Source organism: Palaemon carinicauda, chromosome 27, assembly GCF_036898095.1.
Source record: "Palaemon carinicauda isolate YSFRI2023 chromosome 27, ASM3689809v2, whole genome shotgun sequence".
NCBI classification, from domain to species: Eukaryota; Metazoa; Arthropoda; class Malacostraca; order Decapoda; family Palaemonidae; genus Palaemon; species Palaemon carinicauda.
This window is the reverse complement of record NC_090751.1, coordinates 82,050,930-82,072,709: the sequence shown is the minus strand read 5'-3', so window position 1 is coordinate 82,072,709 and position 21,780 is coordinate 82,050,930. Positions and strand designations below refer to the sequence as shown.

The window sequence follows — 21,780 nt, the reverse complement described above, 5'->3', positions numbered from 1 at the left end:
GGTATAGGTGAGTTTACCATACAGTAGAGAGGTTACTGTAATATACTGTATAGCGAAGTACACGTATATCGTGATTTTTCTAGCATTTTCCAGAAAATCTGCAATATATTTTCCATTTATATACAGTATATTAAAAAGTTGTGAATTCAGGGTAGTTGAACCGCGAAGTAGAGATGGTTCGCTGTATATCACACTTGTGTATATATTATATTATATTATATTATATATATATATATATATATATATATATATAATATATATATATATATATATATATATATATATATATATATTGTGAATACAAACTTTTATGTTTTCTCTCTCTCTCTCTCTCATTAAAAACCAGATAAACTCGCCAGATTTGCCTGCCTTCAAATAGGATTCTGACAGAGAGAGAGAGAGAGAGAGAGAGAGAGAGAGAGAGATTAATGATAACTTTTTAAAACTTATTTTAAGGATTCATTTATTCAGCTTGTTTTATTGCATGCTCGACAATAAACATCATCATCATCATATCTCTATCTCTCTCTCTCTCTCTCTCTCTCTCTCTCTCTCTCTCTCTCTCTCTCTCTCTCTCTCTCTCTCTCTCAATTTTAGTTATCTTTGCTCCACTTTGATCTTCTTCGATAGTATGAATGCTTTAATGGCTTCCTTCTGCTTGATGATTGTCGAGATCGTAGACCTATTCCGGCCATATTGGTTTAGTCAAATCACTCATACGCACACCACGCTCATGTTTTTCAATATTAATCTTACCCGATAATCATGTAGCTGTCAACTCCGTTGCCCGACAGAATTCTACGGACGGGATACGCCAGCGATCGCTATACAAGAGGGGGGTGTACTCACCAGCGCCATCTGTGGTCAGGTACTCCAGTACTTCTTGACAACACCACCTCAATTTTTTCCTCTGTCGTGCTTCCGGCAAGACCTACATGGATACGCTTATGATTTTGGAGTCTTTGTTCACGGTTTTGGTGAAGTATTGCTCTGAGATTTCAGCTTTCGCTATACAGGAAGCTTTTCCCTTATCTTAGATAGCTTTTGGATTGATTTTGATTAATGGTATAACGATCTTTGCTTTAATTTGGAATCCCCCCTTGACTGTTCTCTGATTCAAGATGTCCGACCATTCTCAAGCTCCTCCCCAAAGACGATGTAGGACTTGTATTAGGCGTCTTCCGAAGGCCTCGGTTGATCCTCACACCGTTTGTTCAGACTGTAGGGGAAAATCCTGTCAGTTGGAAGATCGATGTGAGGAATGTGCCGGACTTTCGGAACTTGATTTTATTCGATTCCTCAAGTATACGACTAAGTTAGAGAGAGAGAGAGTTAGGAGGAGTTCGGCTCGCTCTTTACTTTATTCCTCCCCCCATGATCCTCAACCTTTTCCTCCCCCTGTAGTGGCTACCCCCGAACCTATTATTAGTGCTCAGCCTGATATGTCGGATGTTTTACGTGCCATTCAGGCTTTAGGTGATAAGGTGGAGTCGGTAGTGAGTGACCACAAGTTTCTCTTGGCAGATGTCAAGGAACTTAAAGTGAAAAGTGCAGTGGGAAGTGGTAGTGCCAGTGCTGTGCCTAGTGTCAGTGTCAGTGTTGCGCATGAGGATACTTCTGTGCGTGCCAGTCGTCCTCCCAGTCCGGGACCTCTTGCAAGCTCCCAAGCCCAGGGGAGAAGCAATGTCGAAGGGCAAAAGGGTTCGGCAGGCCTCGATCGGCGCACAGTAGTATCCTCAGTGGTTGCGGGCGTATCTTATAGAGATCGTCACTTCCACTCTCAGACGATTGAGCCCTTTATTTCCTCGTCTGCAGAAGATGTTTCCGGGAGGAAACGCTGGACCCAGGTCTCAAGGCCTCTTAAGCGTAAGGTCCAGACCGCGCGAGTTCAACAGCCCGGGTGTAGCCACTGGGCTAGCTCGGACTCGCCGCAGTCATCGGATGGCTGCACGCCTCCTAAGAGAGGTAAAGCTTTGCCTCAACAGACCTCAACTTCTGTTAAAGCTATGCCTCAACAGGCCTCAACTTCTGTTGATCCCAAGTTGGCTATGCTGCAGACTATGCAGTCGCAGCTTGCGGTGTTGATGCAGGAGTTTCAGGCAGAGAAGGTTATCACACCTCCTCCTGCGAGCGCTCCCCCCACCTCTGCGCAGTCCAGCCTGCCAGACGTATGAGGTTGAGGTTCCTCAAGCTACCTCCATGCGTGAGCTGCCGCTTTGGGAGTTGCCAGATACCAGCGCTGTGCAGCAACCTCCACTTTCCTTGAGGCAGGAGCCTCTTGCCACGCGGCAACCTCCTCAACACTTGGTGCAGGAGCCTTATGCTTTGCAGCAACCTCCTCTATCCTTGAGGCAAGAGCCTCTTGCGTTGCAACCATCCTCGAGGCAGCAACCTCTTGCGGTGCGACAACCTCCACCATCCTTGAGGCAGCAACCTCAACTCTTGCAGCAGCCACCTCCACTTTCCTCGAGGCGAGAACCTCAACTCTCGAGGCAAGCACCTCAACTCGTGGGACAAGAGCCTCTCTCTGCGCAGCCACCTCAACCCTTGAGGCAAGCGCAACCCTTGAGGCAGGAACCTCATGCTTTGAGACAGCCACCTCAACGCATGCAGCAACCACTTTCTTCTCAGCTTAAGCCGCTTCCTATTCAACTTGAACCGCAGTTTATGCAGCATGAGCCTCATGCTTTACAGCATTCGCCTCTCACCACGCTTGCTCCTCAGACCCCCGCAGAACCTCCTTCATCCCAGCCTCAGGACTTTGTCATTACCAGCCCTCATCCTCTTCAGCAGACTCTTGAGGATGAATCCGCTAGTGCGCATGCACCCGTTCTTCAGGATTCAGCCATTCAGCATACTGCTTTATCGTTACCTCTCGCTTCTCAACACTCAGGTGATGAGGTTTCTGAGGATGAAGCGGCTCACCTGGATGATCCTTCATCTGATGTGGAGGAACCCAAGTCATTGCCACCCTCCATTGACTTTCGCAAGGTCCTTACTCTTTTCAGAGAGTTATACCCTGAACATTTTGTTTCTGCTACCCCTCGTTCTCCTCCATCCGAGTTCTCTCTAGGCATGCAAACTGTTAAGTCTGCCTACACTAAGCTTGTCTTCGCCAGATCGTCAAAGAGAGCTTTGAGAATTTTAGGGGATTGGTTGCAGTCCAAGCAGCAACTGGGAAAGACGTCTTTTATGTTTCCGCCTCCTAAGCTGACTTCTAAGTCGGGCGTCTGGTATGCCACGGGAGAGGAACCAGGCTTGGGGGTCCCTGCCTCTGCCCAGGCTGACTTCTCAAGTTTGGTTGACTCTCCACGAAGGTCGGCTATGAGACGCTCTAAGGTCTGCTGGACCTTTTCTGACCTGGACCACTTCTTAAAGGGAGTCTTTCGCGCCTTTGAAATTTTTAATTTCCTCGACTGGTGCCTGGGGGCCTTGAGCAAGAAGACTGCCCCTTCTGACAAAGACTCGGCCATGCTGATTATGTCCTGTATGGACAAAGCAATTCGCGATGGTTCCGGCGAACTTGCCTCTATGTTTGTATCGGGAGTCCTCAAGAAAAGGGAACAACTTTGCTCCTTCCTTTCCACTGGTATCACCTCTTGCCAAAGGTCACAGTTACTTTTTGCTCCCCTGTCTAAGTTCCTGTTTCCTGAGGATCTTATCAAGGAAATGTCTGCGGCTCTTATACAGAAGGATACGCATGACCTCGTGGCCTCTTCAGCACGGAAGGCTAAGGTTGCACCTTCAGTTCCAAGAACTTACCGCACCCCAGTGGCTGATACTCCTGCTACCAGATTTATTCCGCCCTTTCGTGGCAGAGCCCCCAGCCGAGGAAGTACCCGCCCAGACGGTCACAGGGGCAGGTCCAAGAAAGGTACCAAGTCTTCGAAAAGCAAACATTGACTCTCCTCCTCTCCAGACAGCCGTAGGAGCCAGACTCAAGACCTTCTGGCAAGCTTGGGAAAGAAGAGGTGCAGACGCCCAGTCTGTCAAGTGGCTAAGGGAGGGTTACAGGATCCCATTCTGCCGCAATCCCCCTCTGACCACTTCTCCCATCAACCTCTCTCCCAACTACAAGGAAAAGGACAAGAGGCTAGCGTTACATCAAGAGGTGTCGCTCCTGTTACAGAAGGAGGCAGTGGTGATAGTCCGGGATCATCAATCCCCGGGCTTTTACAACCGTCTCTTCCTGGTGGCCAAGAAGACAGGAGGTTGGAGACCGGTGCTGGACGTCAGTGCGCTCAATGCTTATGTCACCAAGCAGACGTTCACTATGGAGACGACGAAGTCGGTCCTAGCAGCGGTCAGGCAGGAGGACTGGATGGTCTCGTTGGATCTGAAAGACGCCTACTTTCACGTCCCCATTCATCCAGACTCCCAACCTTTTCTGAGATTCGTTTTTGGAAAGGTTGTGTACCAATTCCAAGCCCTGTGTTTTGGCCTAAGCACAGCACCTATGGTGTTTACGCGACTGATGAGGAATATTGCCAAATTCCTCCACTTGGCGGACATCAGAGCCTCCCTTTATTTAGACGACTGGCTTTTAAGAGCCCCCACAAGTCGTCGCTGTCTGGAGAGTCTCAGATGGACTTTGGACTTGACCAAGGAACTGGGCCTTTTGGTCAACTTAGAGAAGTCCCAGCTTATTCCTTCCCAAACCATCGTTTACCTGGGAATGGAGATTCAGAGTCAAGCTTTTCGGGCTTTTCCGTCGGCCCCAAGAATCAACCAAGCCCTAGAGTGCATCCTGAGCATGCTGAAGAGGAACAGATGCTCGGTGAGACAGTGGATGAGTCTAACAGGGACCCTGTCATCGTTAGCCCTGTTCACCGAGTTAGGGAGACTCCACCTCCGCCCCCTTCAATACCATCTAGCAGCTCACTGGGACAAGAATATGACGCTCGAAGCGGTCTCTATTCCTGTTACCAAAGAGATGAAGACCACTCTCATGTGGTGGAAGAACAACATCCTTCTCAAGGAGGGTCTCTCGTTAGCTGTTCAGACCCCCAATCTTCATCTCTATTCGGACGCATCAGACTCGGGCTGGGGCGCGACCTTGGACGGACAGGAATGCTCGGGAACATGGAACAAGGAACAGGAAACGCTTCACATCAATTGCATGGAGTTGTTGGCAGTACATCTGGCCTTAATGAACTTCAAGTCCCTCCTGCTAAGCAAGGTGGTGGAGGTGAACTCCGACAACACCACAGCCTTGGCGTACATCTCCAAGCAGGGAGGGACTCATTCGAGGAAGCTGTACGAGATAGCAAGGGACCTCCTCATTTGGTCAAGAAGTCGAAACCTCACGCTGGTAACGAGATTCATTCAAGGCCATATGAATGTCTCGGCAGATCGCCTCAGCAGGAAGGGTCAAGTCATCCCCACAGAATGGACCCTTCACAAGAACGTGTGCAACAGGCTTTGGGCCTTGTGGGGTCAGCCAACGATAGATCTGTTCGCTACCTCGATGACCAAGAGGCTCCCATTGTACTGTTCCCCAATCCCAGACCCGGCAGCAGTTCACGTGGATGCTTTTCTGCTGGATTGGTCCCACCTCGATCTATATGCATTCCCGCCGTTCAAGATCATCAACAGAGTTATTCAGAAGTTCGTCTCTCACGAAGGGACACGGCTGACGTTGGTTGCTCCCCTTTGGCCTGCAAGAGAATGGTTCACAGAGGTACTGCAATGGCTGGTCGACGTTCCCAGGACTCTCCCTCTAAGAGTGGACCTTCTACGTCAACCTCACGTAAAGAAGGTACACCCAAGCCTCCACGCTCTTCGTCTGACTGCCTTCAGACTATCGAAAGACTCTCTAGAGCTAGAGGCTTTTCGAAGGAGGCAGCCAGAGCGATTGCCAGAGCAAGGAGGATATCCACTCGCAGAGTCTATCAATCCAAGTGGGAAGTCTTCCGAAGCTGGTGCAGAGCCAATGCAGTTTCCTCTACCAGTACCTCTGTAACCCAAGTTGCTGACTTCCTGTTGCATCTTAGGAATGTTAGATCTCTTTCGGCTCCTACGATAAAAGGGTACAGAAGTATGTTGGCAACAGTTTTCCGCCACAGAGGCTTGGATCTTTCCTCCAACAAAGATCTACAGGACATCCTTAAGTCTTTCGAGACCTCTAAAGAACGTCGCTTGTCCACTCCAGGCTGGAATCTAGACGTAGTCTTAAGGTTCCTTATGTCTCCTAGATTTGAACCTCTCCAGTCAGCCTCTTTCAAAGACCTTACTCTCAAAACTCTTTTCCTCGTCTGCCTTGCAACAGCCAAAAGAGTTAGTGAGGTTCACGCCTTCAGCAGGAACATAGGATTCACATCCGAAACAGCTACATGTTCCTTACAGCTCGGGTTTTTGGCAAAAAATGAACTTCCTTCACGTCCTTGGCCTAGGTCGTTCGAAATTCCTAGCCTTTCCAACATGGTGGGTAACGAGCTAGAGAGAGTTCTTTGCCCTGTCATAGCTCTAAAGTACTATCTTAAAAGGTCAAAACCTATACGAGGACAATCAGAGGCCTTATGGTGTGCCATTAAGAAACCTTCGATGCCTATGTCCAAGAACGCAGTTTCGTATTACATAAGGCTTCTGATTAGAGAAGCTCATTCTCACATGAAGGATGAAGACCTTGCTTTGCTGAAGGTAAGGACACACGAAGTGAGAGCTGTGGCTACTTCGTTGGCCTTCAAACAGAACCGTTCTCTGCAGAGTATTATGGATGCAACCTATTGGAGGAGCAAGTCAGTGTTTGCATCATTCTATCTCAAAGATGTCCAGTCTCTTTACGAGAACTGCTACACCCTGGGACCATTCGTAGCAGCGAGTGCAGTAGTAGGTGAGGGCTCAGCCACTACATTCCCTTAATCCCATAACCTTTTTTAACCTTTCTCTTGAATGCTTTTATTGTTGTTTTTGGGTTGTTACGGTAGGCTAAGAAGCCTTCCGCATCCTAGTTGATTTGGCGGGTGGTCAATTCTTTCTTGAGAAGCGCCTAGGTTAGAGGTTGTGTAGAGGTCCTTTAGTATGGGTTGCAACCCTTTATACTTCAGCACCTTAGAGTTGTTCAGCCTCCTAAGAGGAACGCTGCGCTCAGTAAGGAAGACGAACTTATTAAAGGCAGAGTAATGGTTCAAGTCGACTTCCTTACCAGGTACTTATAATTTCATTGTTATTTTGAATAACTGATAATATGAAATACGGGATACTTAGCTTCTTGATTAACATGTACACTGGTTTTCACCCACCCCCCTGGGTGTGAATCAGCTACATGATTATCGGGTAAGATTAATATTGAAAAATGTTATTTTCATTAGTAAAATAAATTTTTGAATATACTTACCCGATAATCATGATTTAATTGACCCACCCTTCCTCCCCATAGAGAACCAGTGGACCGAGGAAAAAATTGAGGTGGTGTTGTCAAGAAGTACTGGAGTACCTGACCACAGATGGCGCTGGTGAGTACACCCCCCTCTTGTATAGCGATCGCTGGCGTATCCCGTCCGTAGAATTCTGTCGGGCAACGGAGTTGACAGCTACATGATTATCGGGTAAATATATTCAAAAATTTATTTTACTAATGAAAATAACATTTTTCCATAATTTCTTGCTTCAGTTCTGATGAAAGCATTGCTTTCTTCCTTTTCTCACCACTACTAATACCTGTACTGAAACTAAGCTTGTTAGGACCCATGATTATATGTAAAATAAAAAATGAAACGTGAGAAAAGGAAGATAATAAGCACTGTTAATAACATACCGAACAGAGGACAACCACACGATGCGCACGAGAACAGAGAACTGACCGAATGGACGCTCAATGGCGTCCTTACGACGTACTGCCGTCTACCGGCGTAAACAAGATCTACGCCGGATGTTGGAGCATTACTTCGGGTGTCGAGACGAAAATTTGATTGAATTTTACTTCGGATGTTGGAACAATCGTATGTAGAGGTTCCACTGTATATATATATATATATATATATACACACATATATACACACATATATACACATATGTATATATTATTATTAATTGCTAAGCTACGACCCAAGTGGGAAAAGCAGAATGCTATAAGCCCAGGGGCTCCAGTAGGGAAAATAGCCCAGTAAGGAAAGGAAACAAGGAAAAATTAATATTTTAAGAATATTAAAATAAATATCTCCTCTGTAAGCTATAAAAATTTCAACAAAACATGAGGAAGAGAAAATAGATAGAATAGTGTGACCGAGTGTACCATCAAGCAAGAGAACTCTAACCCAAGGTAGTGGAAGACCATGGTAAAGAGGCTATGGCACTACCCAAGACTAGGGAACGATGATTTAATTTTGGAGTGTCCTTCTCCTAGAAGAGCTGCTTACCATAGCTAAAGAGTCTCTTCTACCCTTACCAAGAGGAAAGTAGCCACTGAACAATTACAGTACCGTAGTGAACCCCTTTGGTGAAGAAGAATTGTTTGGTAATCTCTATGTTGTCAGGTGTTTGAGGACAGAGGAGAATCTGTAAAGAAAAGGCCAGACTATTTGGTGTATGTGTAGGCAAAGGGAAGGTGAACCGTAACCACAGAGAAGGATCCAATGTAGTACTGTCTGGCCAGTCAAAGGACCCCGTATCTCAACGGGTGGCTGGCGCCCTGGCCAACCTACTATATATATATATATAAATATATATATATATATATATATATACATATATATAGATATGTATATATATATATAATATATATATAATATATATATATACATATATATATATATATATATATAATATATATATATATATATATATATACACATACATACACATATACATATGTATATATACACATATATATACCTATATATACACACATATACATATATACATATATATACATATATATACATATATATTTACAGATATATATATATATATATATACATATATATATATATATATATATACATACATATATATACACACATATATATGTATATATACATACATATAATATATATATAATATATATATATATATATATATATACACAAATATATGTATATATTGGCGTGCTACTGTTATAAGCACACATTGAGTATGAGTTGTTTTTCAGATGTATTTAAATGGTACATGAATACATCTTAATAGTTTTTAAGTCTATTATATAAAAACAACAGAGTTAAACATCTCCATCACTGGAGGAAGCTGTGTTGGTCCAGATGACCAATTCTGGTGAAGTTTAGATATGAACTGAATAAATTATCGATATCACAGATATCGTATGCTTGGTTTACTTTAGACACGTGATGAAATCGGAAGACACCTGCATCCGGTGACGTCACAAACTTTCACATGACGAGACAATGTGTTGACGTTTAAGAAGAATGTCAATTTGCCGAGGTTTGCATAGGTTTGCATTATATGTCCTGTTTACAATTTGAATGACTACAGCAAATCCCAGGGTTAGCTCTTCCAACCAACATGACATATTACGTCATTTGTTTTAAACATGTAATATTAACTATTCTAATCATTACATGTATACATACATATAATATATACATATATATACATAGACAGTATATAAATATATAAATAAATATATATATCTATATATATATACATAAATATATAATAAATATATATGTATATGTATATATATATATATATATATATATACACATATCTTTTCTTTGTCTGCATCTCGTCTCATTTCTATGTGGGGTCTATGTTTCTGACCAGCTTTCTCCATCTACCTCTGTCCCACACCTTTTCACCGGTTAATCCCTTTCATCAAAGGTCTTCCTTGATACAGTCCATCCACCTTTGCTTTGGTCTTCATCTCCTCGTTCCCTGTACCTACATTTCTATCACCCCCCTCCCAATATACTGTTTATCTCTTCTCATGACATGACCATACCACCTCAGTCTACTTTCTTGGATCTTATCTGATAGTTTTCTAACTCATGTAGTACCCCTAATTACCTCAGTCCGTATCTTATCTCTTCTTGTCACCCCACACATTCTCAATCTTCTCATCTCTGCCACATCCAGTTTCTTCTCTTCTGTTTTCTTTATTGCCCATGTCTCCGCTCCATACATCATTGCTGGTCTTATAACGGTCCTGTGTACTTTACCTTTCAACATAACCCCTATTTTCCTGTCAGTACTCCACGCACTTTTTTCCAATTCTTTCATCCTGCTTGTATTCTGTGGTTTTTTTCTGTCCCCAGATCACCATCCTCTGCAACTGTTGATCCTAAATACTTGAAATTTTCAACTCTTTTCAATCTCTCTCCTTGTAAACTAACTTCCCCATTCTCCCCAATTTGCAATCTCAAATACTCTGTCTTTTTCTTGCTGGTCTTCAAGCCTCTATTTTCCATTTCTCTTCTCCACTACTCCAGTTTCTCTTCTACTACCTCTCCCCTAGTGCTACGCAGTATAACATCATCAGCAAAAAGCATATACCAAGGAGACTGATCTCTAATACCTTGTGTTACTACATCCATGACCAGATCAAATAGGTAACGGCTCAATGCAGACCCCTGATGTAGTCCTACATTTGCTGGGAAACTTTCTCTTAGGCCTATACTGCTTTTAACATTTGCTTCTGCCCTCTCATACATATGATGGGTAATTCTTACGTATTTCTCAGGAACTCCCTTTTCTCTCTTACATCTCCACACCACCTGATGTGGTACTCGATCGTATGCCTTCTCCATGTCAATAAAGACCATATGTAATCCTTTCTGTTTCTCCCGATGTTTTTCTATCATCTGCTTCTACAGTCCCTCTTCCAGGCATGAATCCAAATTGTTCCTCACCAATTGTTGTTTCATCTCTGAGTCTCTTCTCAATGATCTTCTCCCATATTTTCATTGTATGGCTTATCAACTTTATGCCTCTGTAGTTGCCACATTCCTGGATGTCTCCCTTCCCCTTATAGATGGGAATGATTAGGCTTCTTCTCCATTCCTCTGGCATCCTTTCCAGGTTGAAGATTATCTGCATCAGGTCCCACAAGATATCTATGCCTTCCTCTCCAAGACTTCCATACCTCCACTGGTATATTATCCGGTCCTGCAGCTTTACTATTTTTCATCTTCCTTACTGCATGTTCTACTTCTCTTCTAGTCACTCCTATGGTAACTGCCTCGTTTGGGAGTCCATCTTCAAATACTGTTCTTGGGTTCTCCTCATTCAATAGTCCTTCAAAATAATATGTGAAGAGGTGTATGTTCCCCCTCTTCGTGCAAACCTAGAAGAACTCGAACAGAGAATCACTGCCGCACTGTTACCCAAGACGTGCTAGAGCGTGTTTAGGAGGAGCTGGAATACCTACTTGACGTGTGCAGTGTCTCAAGCGGTGCGCATATTGAATATTTGTGAAATCGTTCAAGGAATCCACATGCCTTTGAATATCCCATTCAGATTTGGAGGAATAAATCTTATGATGTTCAGCATTATTATTATTATTATTATTATTATTAAATGCTAAGCTACAACCCTAGTTGGAAAAGCAGGATGCAATAAGCCCAGGGGCTCCAACAGGGAAAATAGCCCAGTGAGGAAAGGAAACAAGGAAAAATGAAATATTTTAAGAACAGCAAAAACATTGAAATAAATATTTCCTATATAAACTATAAAAACTTTAACAAAACAAGAGGAAGAGAAACTAGATAGAACAGTGTACCCGAGTGTACCCTCAAGCAAGAGAACTCTAACCCAAGACAGTGGAAGACCATGTTACAGAGGCTATGGCACTACCCAAGACTAAAGAACAATGGTTTGATTTTGGAGTGTCCTTCTCCTAGAAGAGCTGCTTACCATAGCTAAAGAGCCTCTTCTACCCTTACCCAGAGGAAAGTGGCCACTGAACAATTACAGTTTAGTAGTTAACCCCTTGAGAGAGGAAGAATTGTTTGGTAATCTCAGTGTTGTCAGGTGTATGAGGACAGGGGAGAATCTGTATAGAATAGGCCAGACTATTCGGTGTCTGTGTAGGCAAAGGGACAGAACCGTAACCAGAGAGAAAGATCCAATGTAGTACTGTCTGGCCAGTCAAAGGACCCCATAACTCTCTAGTGGTAGTATCTTAACGGGCGGTTGGTGCCCTGGCCAACCTACTACCTATTAAGCCTGTTTAGTTTCATTTTCCGGGATCATATAGTTTCTGTGATATTTACATCTCAGATATGATAATATGAAGGTAGGAGGTTTCCAGAAGAGCTCTCATCAAAGTGCCCCTTATCTTCCTTCCCTGGAACTGAAGGACCTCTTCTTTCCCGAGGCTGAGGGTGACCTCTGTGTTTGATCTCCAGTTACCGACGGTTCAACTCCAGCTGGTACCAGCAGATCATGCGGATAATGAAGTTCGGGACGCTCTGCAATTCATGAACCTGTCCACCAATAACATGTTAACTTCTAGGTCGTCAGAGAGGGAGAGGATCCTGCCGACCACTTAAGCCCCTGAAGAGTCTTTGGATATACATTGGATAAGTACAGTTCCCAGTGCCTCTTTAATTTGTTCCCCAGCCCTAGCTTACACCTCCACCCCTGTTCCTACATTAGACAAACCTTCATTTCCTAGTAACTCTGATCTTACGGTGTCCATGAAAGTTTTCAGGGAAAACCTAACCACCAAACATGAACGTTCTCAAGCGGATCTCATAGCGAGGATAGAAACTTTACAAAAGGCACTTGCTTGTAAGACTCCCCCAGCTTTGAGCCTACCAGAATGTGCAGTTAGGAACCTTTGGCGTTATGCTAAGCATATGGCCTTAAGTGAAGGGTACCTCCATATCAGAGAGGGTTTGGGTTCCAAGCCAGTCTCGTATTTGGAATTCTTCCCATCGATTGATAGTTATCCCTACTGCTACGTAAGGCTTAACTCGGAGGCATCAATTAGGGATGATACGATCCCTAAGGAAACAATCATAGCAAGGCTCAGTCTCTTTTTGTTAAGGAGCTAAAGACGGCCGAATTCACTAATGCTCAACTTTCTGCTTTTGGCAGGAAGCAAGCCACCTTTGTAGCCCCCAAGGATATTGTCTTCCCTTTTGGCTCTAAAGTACAGGCCCAGTGGCCAATCGCATTTCAGAAATTTCACATCAATATTTGGAAGCTGTGGCAGTGTTTCTGACTCTGAAGAGAATGAACCTAAAGACAAAATCACACATCAATTTAATCATCGACAATGGGAATAGTCCACTGTGTCAACAGACTGGGCTCCAGGTCTCCTCAGATCAACCATGTGATCCTAGCCATCCTCATTTTAGCAAACTGGAGGAACTGGTACCTCTCAGCAGTTCACCTCAAAAGGGTTCACAATGTGACGACAAATGCCCTGTCGAGATACAAGCCACTGGAAACAGAATGGTCTCTTGATACAATATCATTCTGTTTCATACTAGAGCAAGTCACAGAACTGCAAATAGATCTCTTTGCGACGAGCTTCAACAAGAAGCTTCCCCGGTATGTAGCATCAGTCTTAAATCCAGAGCAATAGGGACGGATGCGATATGTCTGGATTGGAACCGGTGACCTCTCATCTACCTATTTCCCCCATTCAACCTCCTAATGGAAGTCCTGAACAAACTGCAGACTTTCAAGGGAACAGTAGCTCTAGTGGCTCCTAAGTGGCCCAAGAGCAATTGGTATCATCTTGTTCTAGAACTCAAACTTTTCTAGGTCCCTCTACGAACTCCAGTCCTGTCCCAGGATGTTCACCAGAAGACTGTCTTTGCTTCCTCTTGTATAACAAAAACCCTTCAGCTCAATGATTTTCTCCCCCTCGCGGCTCAAAGAAAGTTTAGAGTTGCAAAGGAGAGAATTGACTTCATAGAAGAGTACAAGTCCAACACTACGAAATGACAATATTTGTCTTCCTGAAAAAATGGGTTGCAATCATGAAAAGTCATCAGCTCCTCTTTTATTTCTATGGACTTCTATCTCATTGCATGGTCAAGGTCTGGCCTCTACAACTATTGCCTTATGTAAGTCAGCACTAACTAGACCCATTACTTATGCTTTTGATATTGAACTTAATAGTAAGCAGTTCAATAAGATCCGAAAGGCTTCTGCTATATTGAAACCTAATGTCCCTCCAAAGGCTATTTCTTGATCGTTGCATAAAGTCCTGCACTTTGCCTCCTCGATAGATAATACCTTTTCTTCTCTAAGGGATCTTACTCAAAAGTCTATCTTTTTGCTTGTTATGGCGTCTGGTGCTAGACTCAGCGAGATTGTGGCCCTCCTAAGGGCTGATAGCCACATTGAATTCTAAGAATTGGAGAAGGTAAATTTTACCCTGATCCTGCATTCTTGGCTAAAACGAACTTCCCACGAAAGATTGTCCCACTTTAGGAGGACCCTTCTCTATGCCCCATGGAGTGCCTTAAGGCCTACCTGTTAAAGAGCTGGGTCTTTGGAGGCGGGCAACTATTTAAAGGGGAGACGACAGGATCTAATGTTTCTCTGAAACAGCTAAGGTCCAATCTCGCCTATTTCATCAGAAGGACTGACCCTAATAGTATACCATCAGGTCATAACACTAAGAAAGTTGCCTCTTCCTTGATTTTTTTTCCAATCTATGTCCTTAGCAGACTTACAGTCGTACATGGGCTGGAAATCTTGAAGAGTGTTCTTCAAAACATTACCTACGACAGTAGGAGATTAAACATTTTGTAGTGTCTGCTGGTAGTGTAATTAAACCAGCTTCGTAAGTGTTGCATGTGGACTCTTGTAGACAGTATAGTTGGGACTTCTCAGTCTACATTGGACAAGGAGACTTATGTTCCTCTTTTCAATGTACTATTTAATATTGTAAAGAGTCAGAGGTGATATTTTTCCCTTTATGTCACGAGTGCTACTATTTTACTACTCTATTACATAAGGTTGTGGTTGGAAAACTCCAGTTTTCTGTATAAATCTACCTCAAATAATGTTGCAATTGATTACTGTTACATTTATGCATCTTTCAGAAACATTAAAAAACTGCTGTTCCTTTTATAGACTTTGGTCTTTTCATCTTCTGGAGACAAAGATCTTCTCCACAGTGAGTGGGACTGTGACGTTGATTTCCTTTGCTCCTTCATTTTACAAACATCTCTTGCACCATAGCTTGGTACCATAGTTACCAATGCTAGAGGGAGTATGATTATGTCTATGGGGTGTAAAGGGTTAAAACTCTCTTGTCCACAACAGAGAATGAAAATTCTCTGGTACACTTCCATTAGGACGACATGGCTTGAACCCAAAAAATGGATTTTGATATAGGAAAAATCTAATTTTGGGTGAGATAGCCATGTCGTCCTGATGGCCCGCCCACTACTTTTCCATCCCCTCCCAAATCACGGTGTGGGACCTTGCATTATGCGATGGCTGCTCCTGGAATGGTTCAACAGGAAACGTGTTAGTTGTAGTACATTGAGATCGGGAGCTGTAACAGTTCACTTGCCCATGTATCCCTCACTCTACGTTATCCTTCGAGAAGAGATTAACTCTATTTGGGGAAGGATAGTCATGGCTTGTTATTAACACCCCTGATTTATGCTTGTTATCTCTCGGGATATTCGCTCTAGAGGTCAGAACTCTGTTGATACCTCATAGGTAAAATTTCTCTGGTATATCACTCTCAGAAATATCCTAAGTAGAAGCTGTCAATGGGGAACTTCCATCAGGACAACATGGCTCGAGCCAAAAAATGGATTTTTCCTATGTCAAAATCTGTTCTATATATATATATTTATACTATATATATATATATATATATATATATATATATATATATATATATATATATATATATATATATAATTAACTGCTATCGATTAGACATTGGATTTTTATGATGGTGTCTTCTACTTGTTCTCCTCAAAAGTAACAAAGATGAGAGGAAGGATAACTTGAATTTTGTTTACTCTGGAGTGGTGCATGTCAATGACGATGGTCTCACAGGAAAAGGAACACAACAGCACAGCCAGGTAATATGTTCCTAATGCTTTCCAAGATTGTCAGACATTGAAGGATCGAAGGGTGGCGGGGGGGAACTCTTGTTCTGATGGAGCACTGGTGATATCCAAGGTAAATCAACATCCTTATGTTCACATTGTCATCGTTGTAGTATGGCCACACACACACATGCAAGAGATAGAACAGCAACAGACATGCTACTTGACAGGAGCGAATATATTGCATAATGACATGTAGCACAGGAAGCCGTAACATAAATATTGTACAGTTATCAGTTAACACTACATATCCCTCCCATTATCCCACGAACACAACTGCAAGACTATTCATTTATTCTGAAGGAAAAAGAAAAGGATGAGGATCCCGAGAAGTATGATTGTACTCTCTGGCGGCCAAAGTTAAAGTGAAGGTTGTGCTACCTTGGGACCTGGGTGCTACCGACCACCTGCCAGCTACTGCTAATACTACTACTACTAGTACTACTATGACGTACCTCATTTAAAGTTTAAATGGCCTTTCCAGCTTTGCTGAAGTCATAATCCTATTAAAGGTCAAAGGTTTGTATTACGTGTAGAAACAAATGATAGGTGATTACCTGCACTTAAACTATGAACCAATCAGAGAGTAAGGTCAAATTGAAATACCCATCGATTTACGAAGTAATTACCATTTCTGAAAAAAAAAAAAGAAATTCAAGCTGATGGAGTTGAAATGCCCCCCCCCCCCAAAAAAAAAAAAAATCATCTCACATATGGCAATCTCATGTTGATATTAGTTTGTGGTTTAATATTTGAAGGTGCTGTTACATTTAAAACTAGTACAAAAAAGCACATATGAATCTAACTACAGCTTGTCAATGGCATGATGACATGGTAATACAGTGACTAACCTTTGATGGGTAAGGTTTTACGTTTAAGCAAACATTGATGGCCCAACTCTTCCTACGTTTGAGCAGCAGCTGTTCAAAAAAATGTGGGTTTGCTTCGACCAGAATCCCTCTCCAACCATACTGTCGTTCTAGCCAAAGTGTATTTGACAAAAATTCACCATCATAAGCACCAGCTTCTAGGAAAGTTAATGAGAATTCTATCTGGAAGGAAGAAAATTTGATTAACTGTATTTTAAGGTATTTGAGCTGAAGTAAGTAAATATTGAAATAAAAAAATTCAATAAATTGAAGAAATTCAGAAGGTTCATAAATAGGTAGCTTGTCCCCAATGTAAGAGCGAGATGCATTCCAATAGTGGGTTGGAAAATTCTTAATTCCATCATAGTTAACTTGGCATCCAGCTTATAACCATAAACCTGTTACTCGCAATTATTTTCAGTCAGCTGATCTTGCTAACATTAATAAGCTCTTTCTAAATGATAATTAAGAGGTTGATTATTTTTTAATCTGCTTTGCACTATAAATATGTTATATGTTTGTGGGATAATTTTAACGAAATCAAAGAAAAATATTTCTTTCATGTAAGTATACTGAGCATGTTGGTTATTGCGTCTTGCTCGCCCTACACCTTTGTCCCCTCTCACTTTGCGTAAAAAAATAATGTTTTTTATTCAGAATGATTTATACGGCATTCTTTATAAATTAGATTAATGCATATGCTTTACACAGATCACAAAAATTGTTAGTTCTGTGGGTTAATATGCACTTTTAGAGACTTGCCATTAGGGATATGACAGTTGGTTTAAGAAATGATGCTGGTTCATAGAGCTTCGTCATTGTAATCCCAGTTTTTTTGGCCATTTAAGTGTGACATCCTTGACAATCTGGATTCTAACCGACTTGTAGTATAGGAATACTGGGCTCGGTTTTTTTCCCAATCCTAGACATTCATCTCTCTCTCTATCTCTCTCTCTCTCTCTCTCTCTCTCTCTCTCTCTCTCTCTCTCTCTCTCGTGAAGAGTGAGAAGCAGTGAAGGCTGATACTTTCCTGGTGAAGGAAAGACCTACCCAATCAGAAGGTAGGACTTAATCAAATCACAGGACGACTGATCAGGCCTAGTCTTACAAGACATTGACTGATCCCTTTGCATGGTTTTGTGAGAGAAATATTGTAGTACTATACCAAAACTTAATCTCTGAGAAGGGTTTTCAGTACTAGGCACAGGAGCTCACACTCCTGCTACCAGCTCTAGGTCTCAAGCACAAGCAATGCAGGCCTAAGCATACGAGCCTGGATGGCTGAAGCCCCTCCCCCAGGAAATGGGCAGACTCAAATTTCCTGGCAGAGAAGCAAATGCAGCAGGACTATTAAACTGTCCGATAGTGATTGTTAAATCTAGTCCTTGAGTGTATATATATATATATATATATATATATATATATATATATATAATTGGTATAAAAACCCTCAAGACTGTCTTCCTGCTTGCTTTAGCCTCAGCAAAGAGAGTAGGCAAGCTGCATGGCATCTTGTATGCCATGACTCTTTCTGAGTCTCTTTTATGTTTGTCCCAGAGTTTGAGGCCAAGACTCAGAACCCAGCTGTTCACAACCCCAGATTCGGGTTCTTTTCCATGTCTCTCTAATTTGCAACCGGCAATCTGGATGACCCACTTCTATGTCATTTGAGGGTGCTATGTCGCTAATTCAAGAAAAGTCAGAACTTCATATCAGAGGACCAGATTGTGTTCTTTAGTGCTGGAAGAGTTAAAATCCAATATCCTCTTATACAGCCTCGTTCTGGCTTCATTAGACCATTAAGTGAGCTTGCATTGTTTCTTTAGAGCCGATAGTCAAACCATCTCTAGCACAGGCTCTCAAAGTCATGGGTATCAGTTCAACCCTAACTTGCTCAAGGGGAGGTCTGGAACCATGAGGGGCACCAATGTATCGATCAATCTCCATCCTCCCACCCTTGATACATTCCATGGATTCCTCTCCTATGTTGGTCAGCTCCCTCATGAGGGATAAACCCTTGAGTAAGGTCGATTTTGACTTCAGGGTCTGTATTAGGAGGAAGGGACCTTTCTCTCCCCTGAGAAACCTGTCTTCTCCCTCGAGAGGAGGGTTCAACGGAAGTGCACTTTGAGTCCTCCTCCCCTTTGGAGTAACAATCTCTTTGGACCGAGGACAGAGCCTGGTCTGTACTCCGTTGGGGAAGGAGGGACCGGAGACTGACAAAAAGTATCTGCAGCCTTTCTGCCCTTTTTCCTCTTGCCCACTGAGGTCGAGGAGACACTGGGTGTCATGATCTCCAAAAGGTGTGAGGGGGAGTAAAACATTGAGCTATCTGAGTGTTCAGAGTACCTCCCCTTTGAGGAAGGGCTACGACACAAAACTCCTCTGTGAGAGGAAGACTTTATTCCGGGGAGCATTGCTAGCTCATCCTTGGTATTGCCTGTTTTTCTTCTCTTCTTGCCCATGTGAAGGAGAATTCTGCCTAGAAGAATCATATCTGTGTCTGGTGGTATCACTAGAGACTGACCAGTTTAGCTACAAAGACATATCTTGTGACTGAGACCAGTCTCGAGCTGATGGGCGAGTCTTAGACTCGACCTAGGCTTAGAATTTCAGCGAACAGAGGAAACAGATGAAATGGGTACACTCATGTCATGATACCTGTAAGATGAAGGCTTGGAAGTTTTCTCATTTGTTTTGATCGGGCTTGCTCTTGGGAAATCTAGGATGTCACCCATGGGAGTGGAATTGCCCGATCTGCAATGTTTCCTTGTCTCCTGAGGGGAGCGAGAGAGTGAAGACTGTGTGTGAGGTGCCTTAGTCTTTAGGGGCCCGTGATTTCGAGGGTTTACTGCCCTAGGGCTCACAAAACGAAGATTGTGAACGTTTGAAATGTTTCGTTACTTTCACCGTTAAATTAACAAATCAACGGTACGAGCTGTTGCTTGTGTAGATGCCGGCAAATGTGATTGGGATGTTGATAGTATTCATGCTGGAGAATGTTAGCTTACCTGCTATCGTTCACTTATCAGGTCGTTATCGTGGTTTTTTCAGGGACCTCTGACACTTTGGGGATCTTGATCGTGCTCGCAGAATCAGGAACAGAAGTAAAGTAGAAGACTAAAAGTGGTGCAATTGAGGGCAGGAGGGATTTTGCCTAAATTATGCTTTTGTTCAAGGTTGACGTGACTTGCCTTCTCTAGATTTGACTAAATTGCCATCACCAGACTTTAATTGGAAACTTTGAGTATCTGCATAGAATTTTTGGAACAATAGTACTAAAGTTAGTTTAAGAATAATTTTAAGATGCTGGCGTCGATGAAGCACAATGTTATGGGGATTTGGTTGATAAATTGAAAGTGATGAAGATTTTACAAGACTTACTCGTCATCTGTGTGCCCTTGCCATGTTTTCTTTTCTTTTCTTACACCAACAAAACTGTTTCAAAATTCTAGATTGCAACCAGCCTTTTGTCAGAAGCAGTAATGTATTTACCAATAGGCTAATGTTAGACTCATGTCTTTTGAATTGTATGATCATTCGATTAGCTGTGTCTATGCTATAAGATTAGCAATACTGTATTCTTACTTCAATGCTGCTCTTAGAACTTCACTAAATTGAACTCGACTCTGACACAGTTTGGTCCGGACAAATAAGTGAGTGAATAATGCATACATGAAATATTAAATCGAACTGATGAAAAAACAGATTAGATAAAAATCTGCTATAATTGGAAATTTTAATTTTATATAATAAACCTTTATTACTTAAAACTGTAAAATCGTAGACAGAGCAGTCTCAGAATCTAATAAATGACAGCTTAATTGACAAAACATAAATGACTTCATATTCTAAAAATCACTGCATTTGAATTATTATTATTATTATTATTATTATTATTATTATTATTATTATTATTATTAGCTAAGCTACAACCCTAGTTGGGAAAGCAAGATGCTATAAGCCAAAGGGCTCCAACAAGGAAAAATAGCCCAGTGAGGAAAGGAAACAAGGAAATAGATAAACTACAAGAGAAGTAATGAACAATTGAAATATTTTAAGAACAGTAACATTGAAATAGGTCTTTCAAATAAAATATACGAAAAAAAAGAGGAAGAGAATTAAGATAGAATAGTCTGCCCAAGTGTAGCCTACCCTTCAGCAAAAGAACGTAGAAAGCCATGGTACAGAGGCTACGACACTACCCAAGACTAGAGAACAATGGTTTGATTTGGAGTGTCCTCCTAGAAGAGCTGCTTACTATAGCTAAAGAGTCTCTTCTACTCTTACCAAGAGGAAAGTAACCACTGAACAATTACATTGCTGTAGTTAACCCCTTAAGTGAAGAAGAATTGTTTAGCAATTTCGGTGTTGTCAGGTGCATGAGAACAGAGAAAAGAATGAGGAATGAATAAGCCAGACTATTCAGTGTACGTATAGGCAAAGAAAAACATGCCATAACCAGAAAGAGGGATCCAATGTTGTACTGTCTGGCCGGTCAAAGACCCAACAACTCTCTATAGTCCATTTCTTTTAGCGATGCATATTTGCACCGACTGGCAGCGGTGCCCTTTTAGCTCGGAAAAGTTTCGTGATCGCTGATTGGTTGGAATTATCTCGTCCAACCAATCAGCGATCCGGAAACTTTTCCGAGCTAAAAGGGCACCGCTGCGAATCGGTGCAAATATGCATCGCTAAAAGAAATGGACTAAATTAGTATTATCTTAATGGGTGGCTGGGGCCTTTGCCAACCTACTACTTACAATAAAGTAATGGCTAGGATAATTTCTTCTCAGCCTCACGCACTTAGGGAACTATACTATTGAATTTTAAAATCGGCTGAGGGCAACGAACCTTATCACCCAGGATATCCTCAAGGTTCCCTAAGATGAACTCCTGAGATGGGCTGAAGACCTTCAGTT

The 21,780-nt window shown here is 42.3% G+C and overlaps 1 protein-coding gene across 1 annotated transcript in view; it reads right to left on the bottom strand.

The window, feature by feature from the left end:
• Nucleotides 1-16,614: 16,614 nt before the first annotated feature.
• LOC137621007 (uncharacterized) overlaps nucleotides 16,615-21,780 on the bottom strand; it is a 6,700-nt gene continuing 1,534 nt past the window's right edge. The window contains exons 3-5 of the mRNA XM_068351447.1: nucleotides 21,713-21,780; nucleotides 16,841-17,041; nucleotides 16,615-16,623 (exon numbers count right to left, since the gene is read on the bottom strand). The exon at nucleotides 21,713-21,780 is cut by the window's right edge and continues 150 nt beyond it. Coding sequence (XP_068207548.1) covers nucleotides 16,615-16,623; nucleotides 16,841-17,041; nucleotides 21,713-21,780 — 278 coding nt within the window. The remainder of the gene's footprint in view (nucleotides 16,624-16,840; nucleotides 17,042-21,712) is intronic.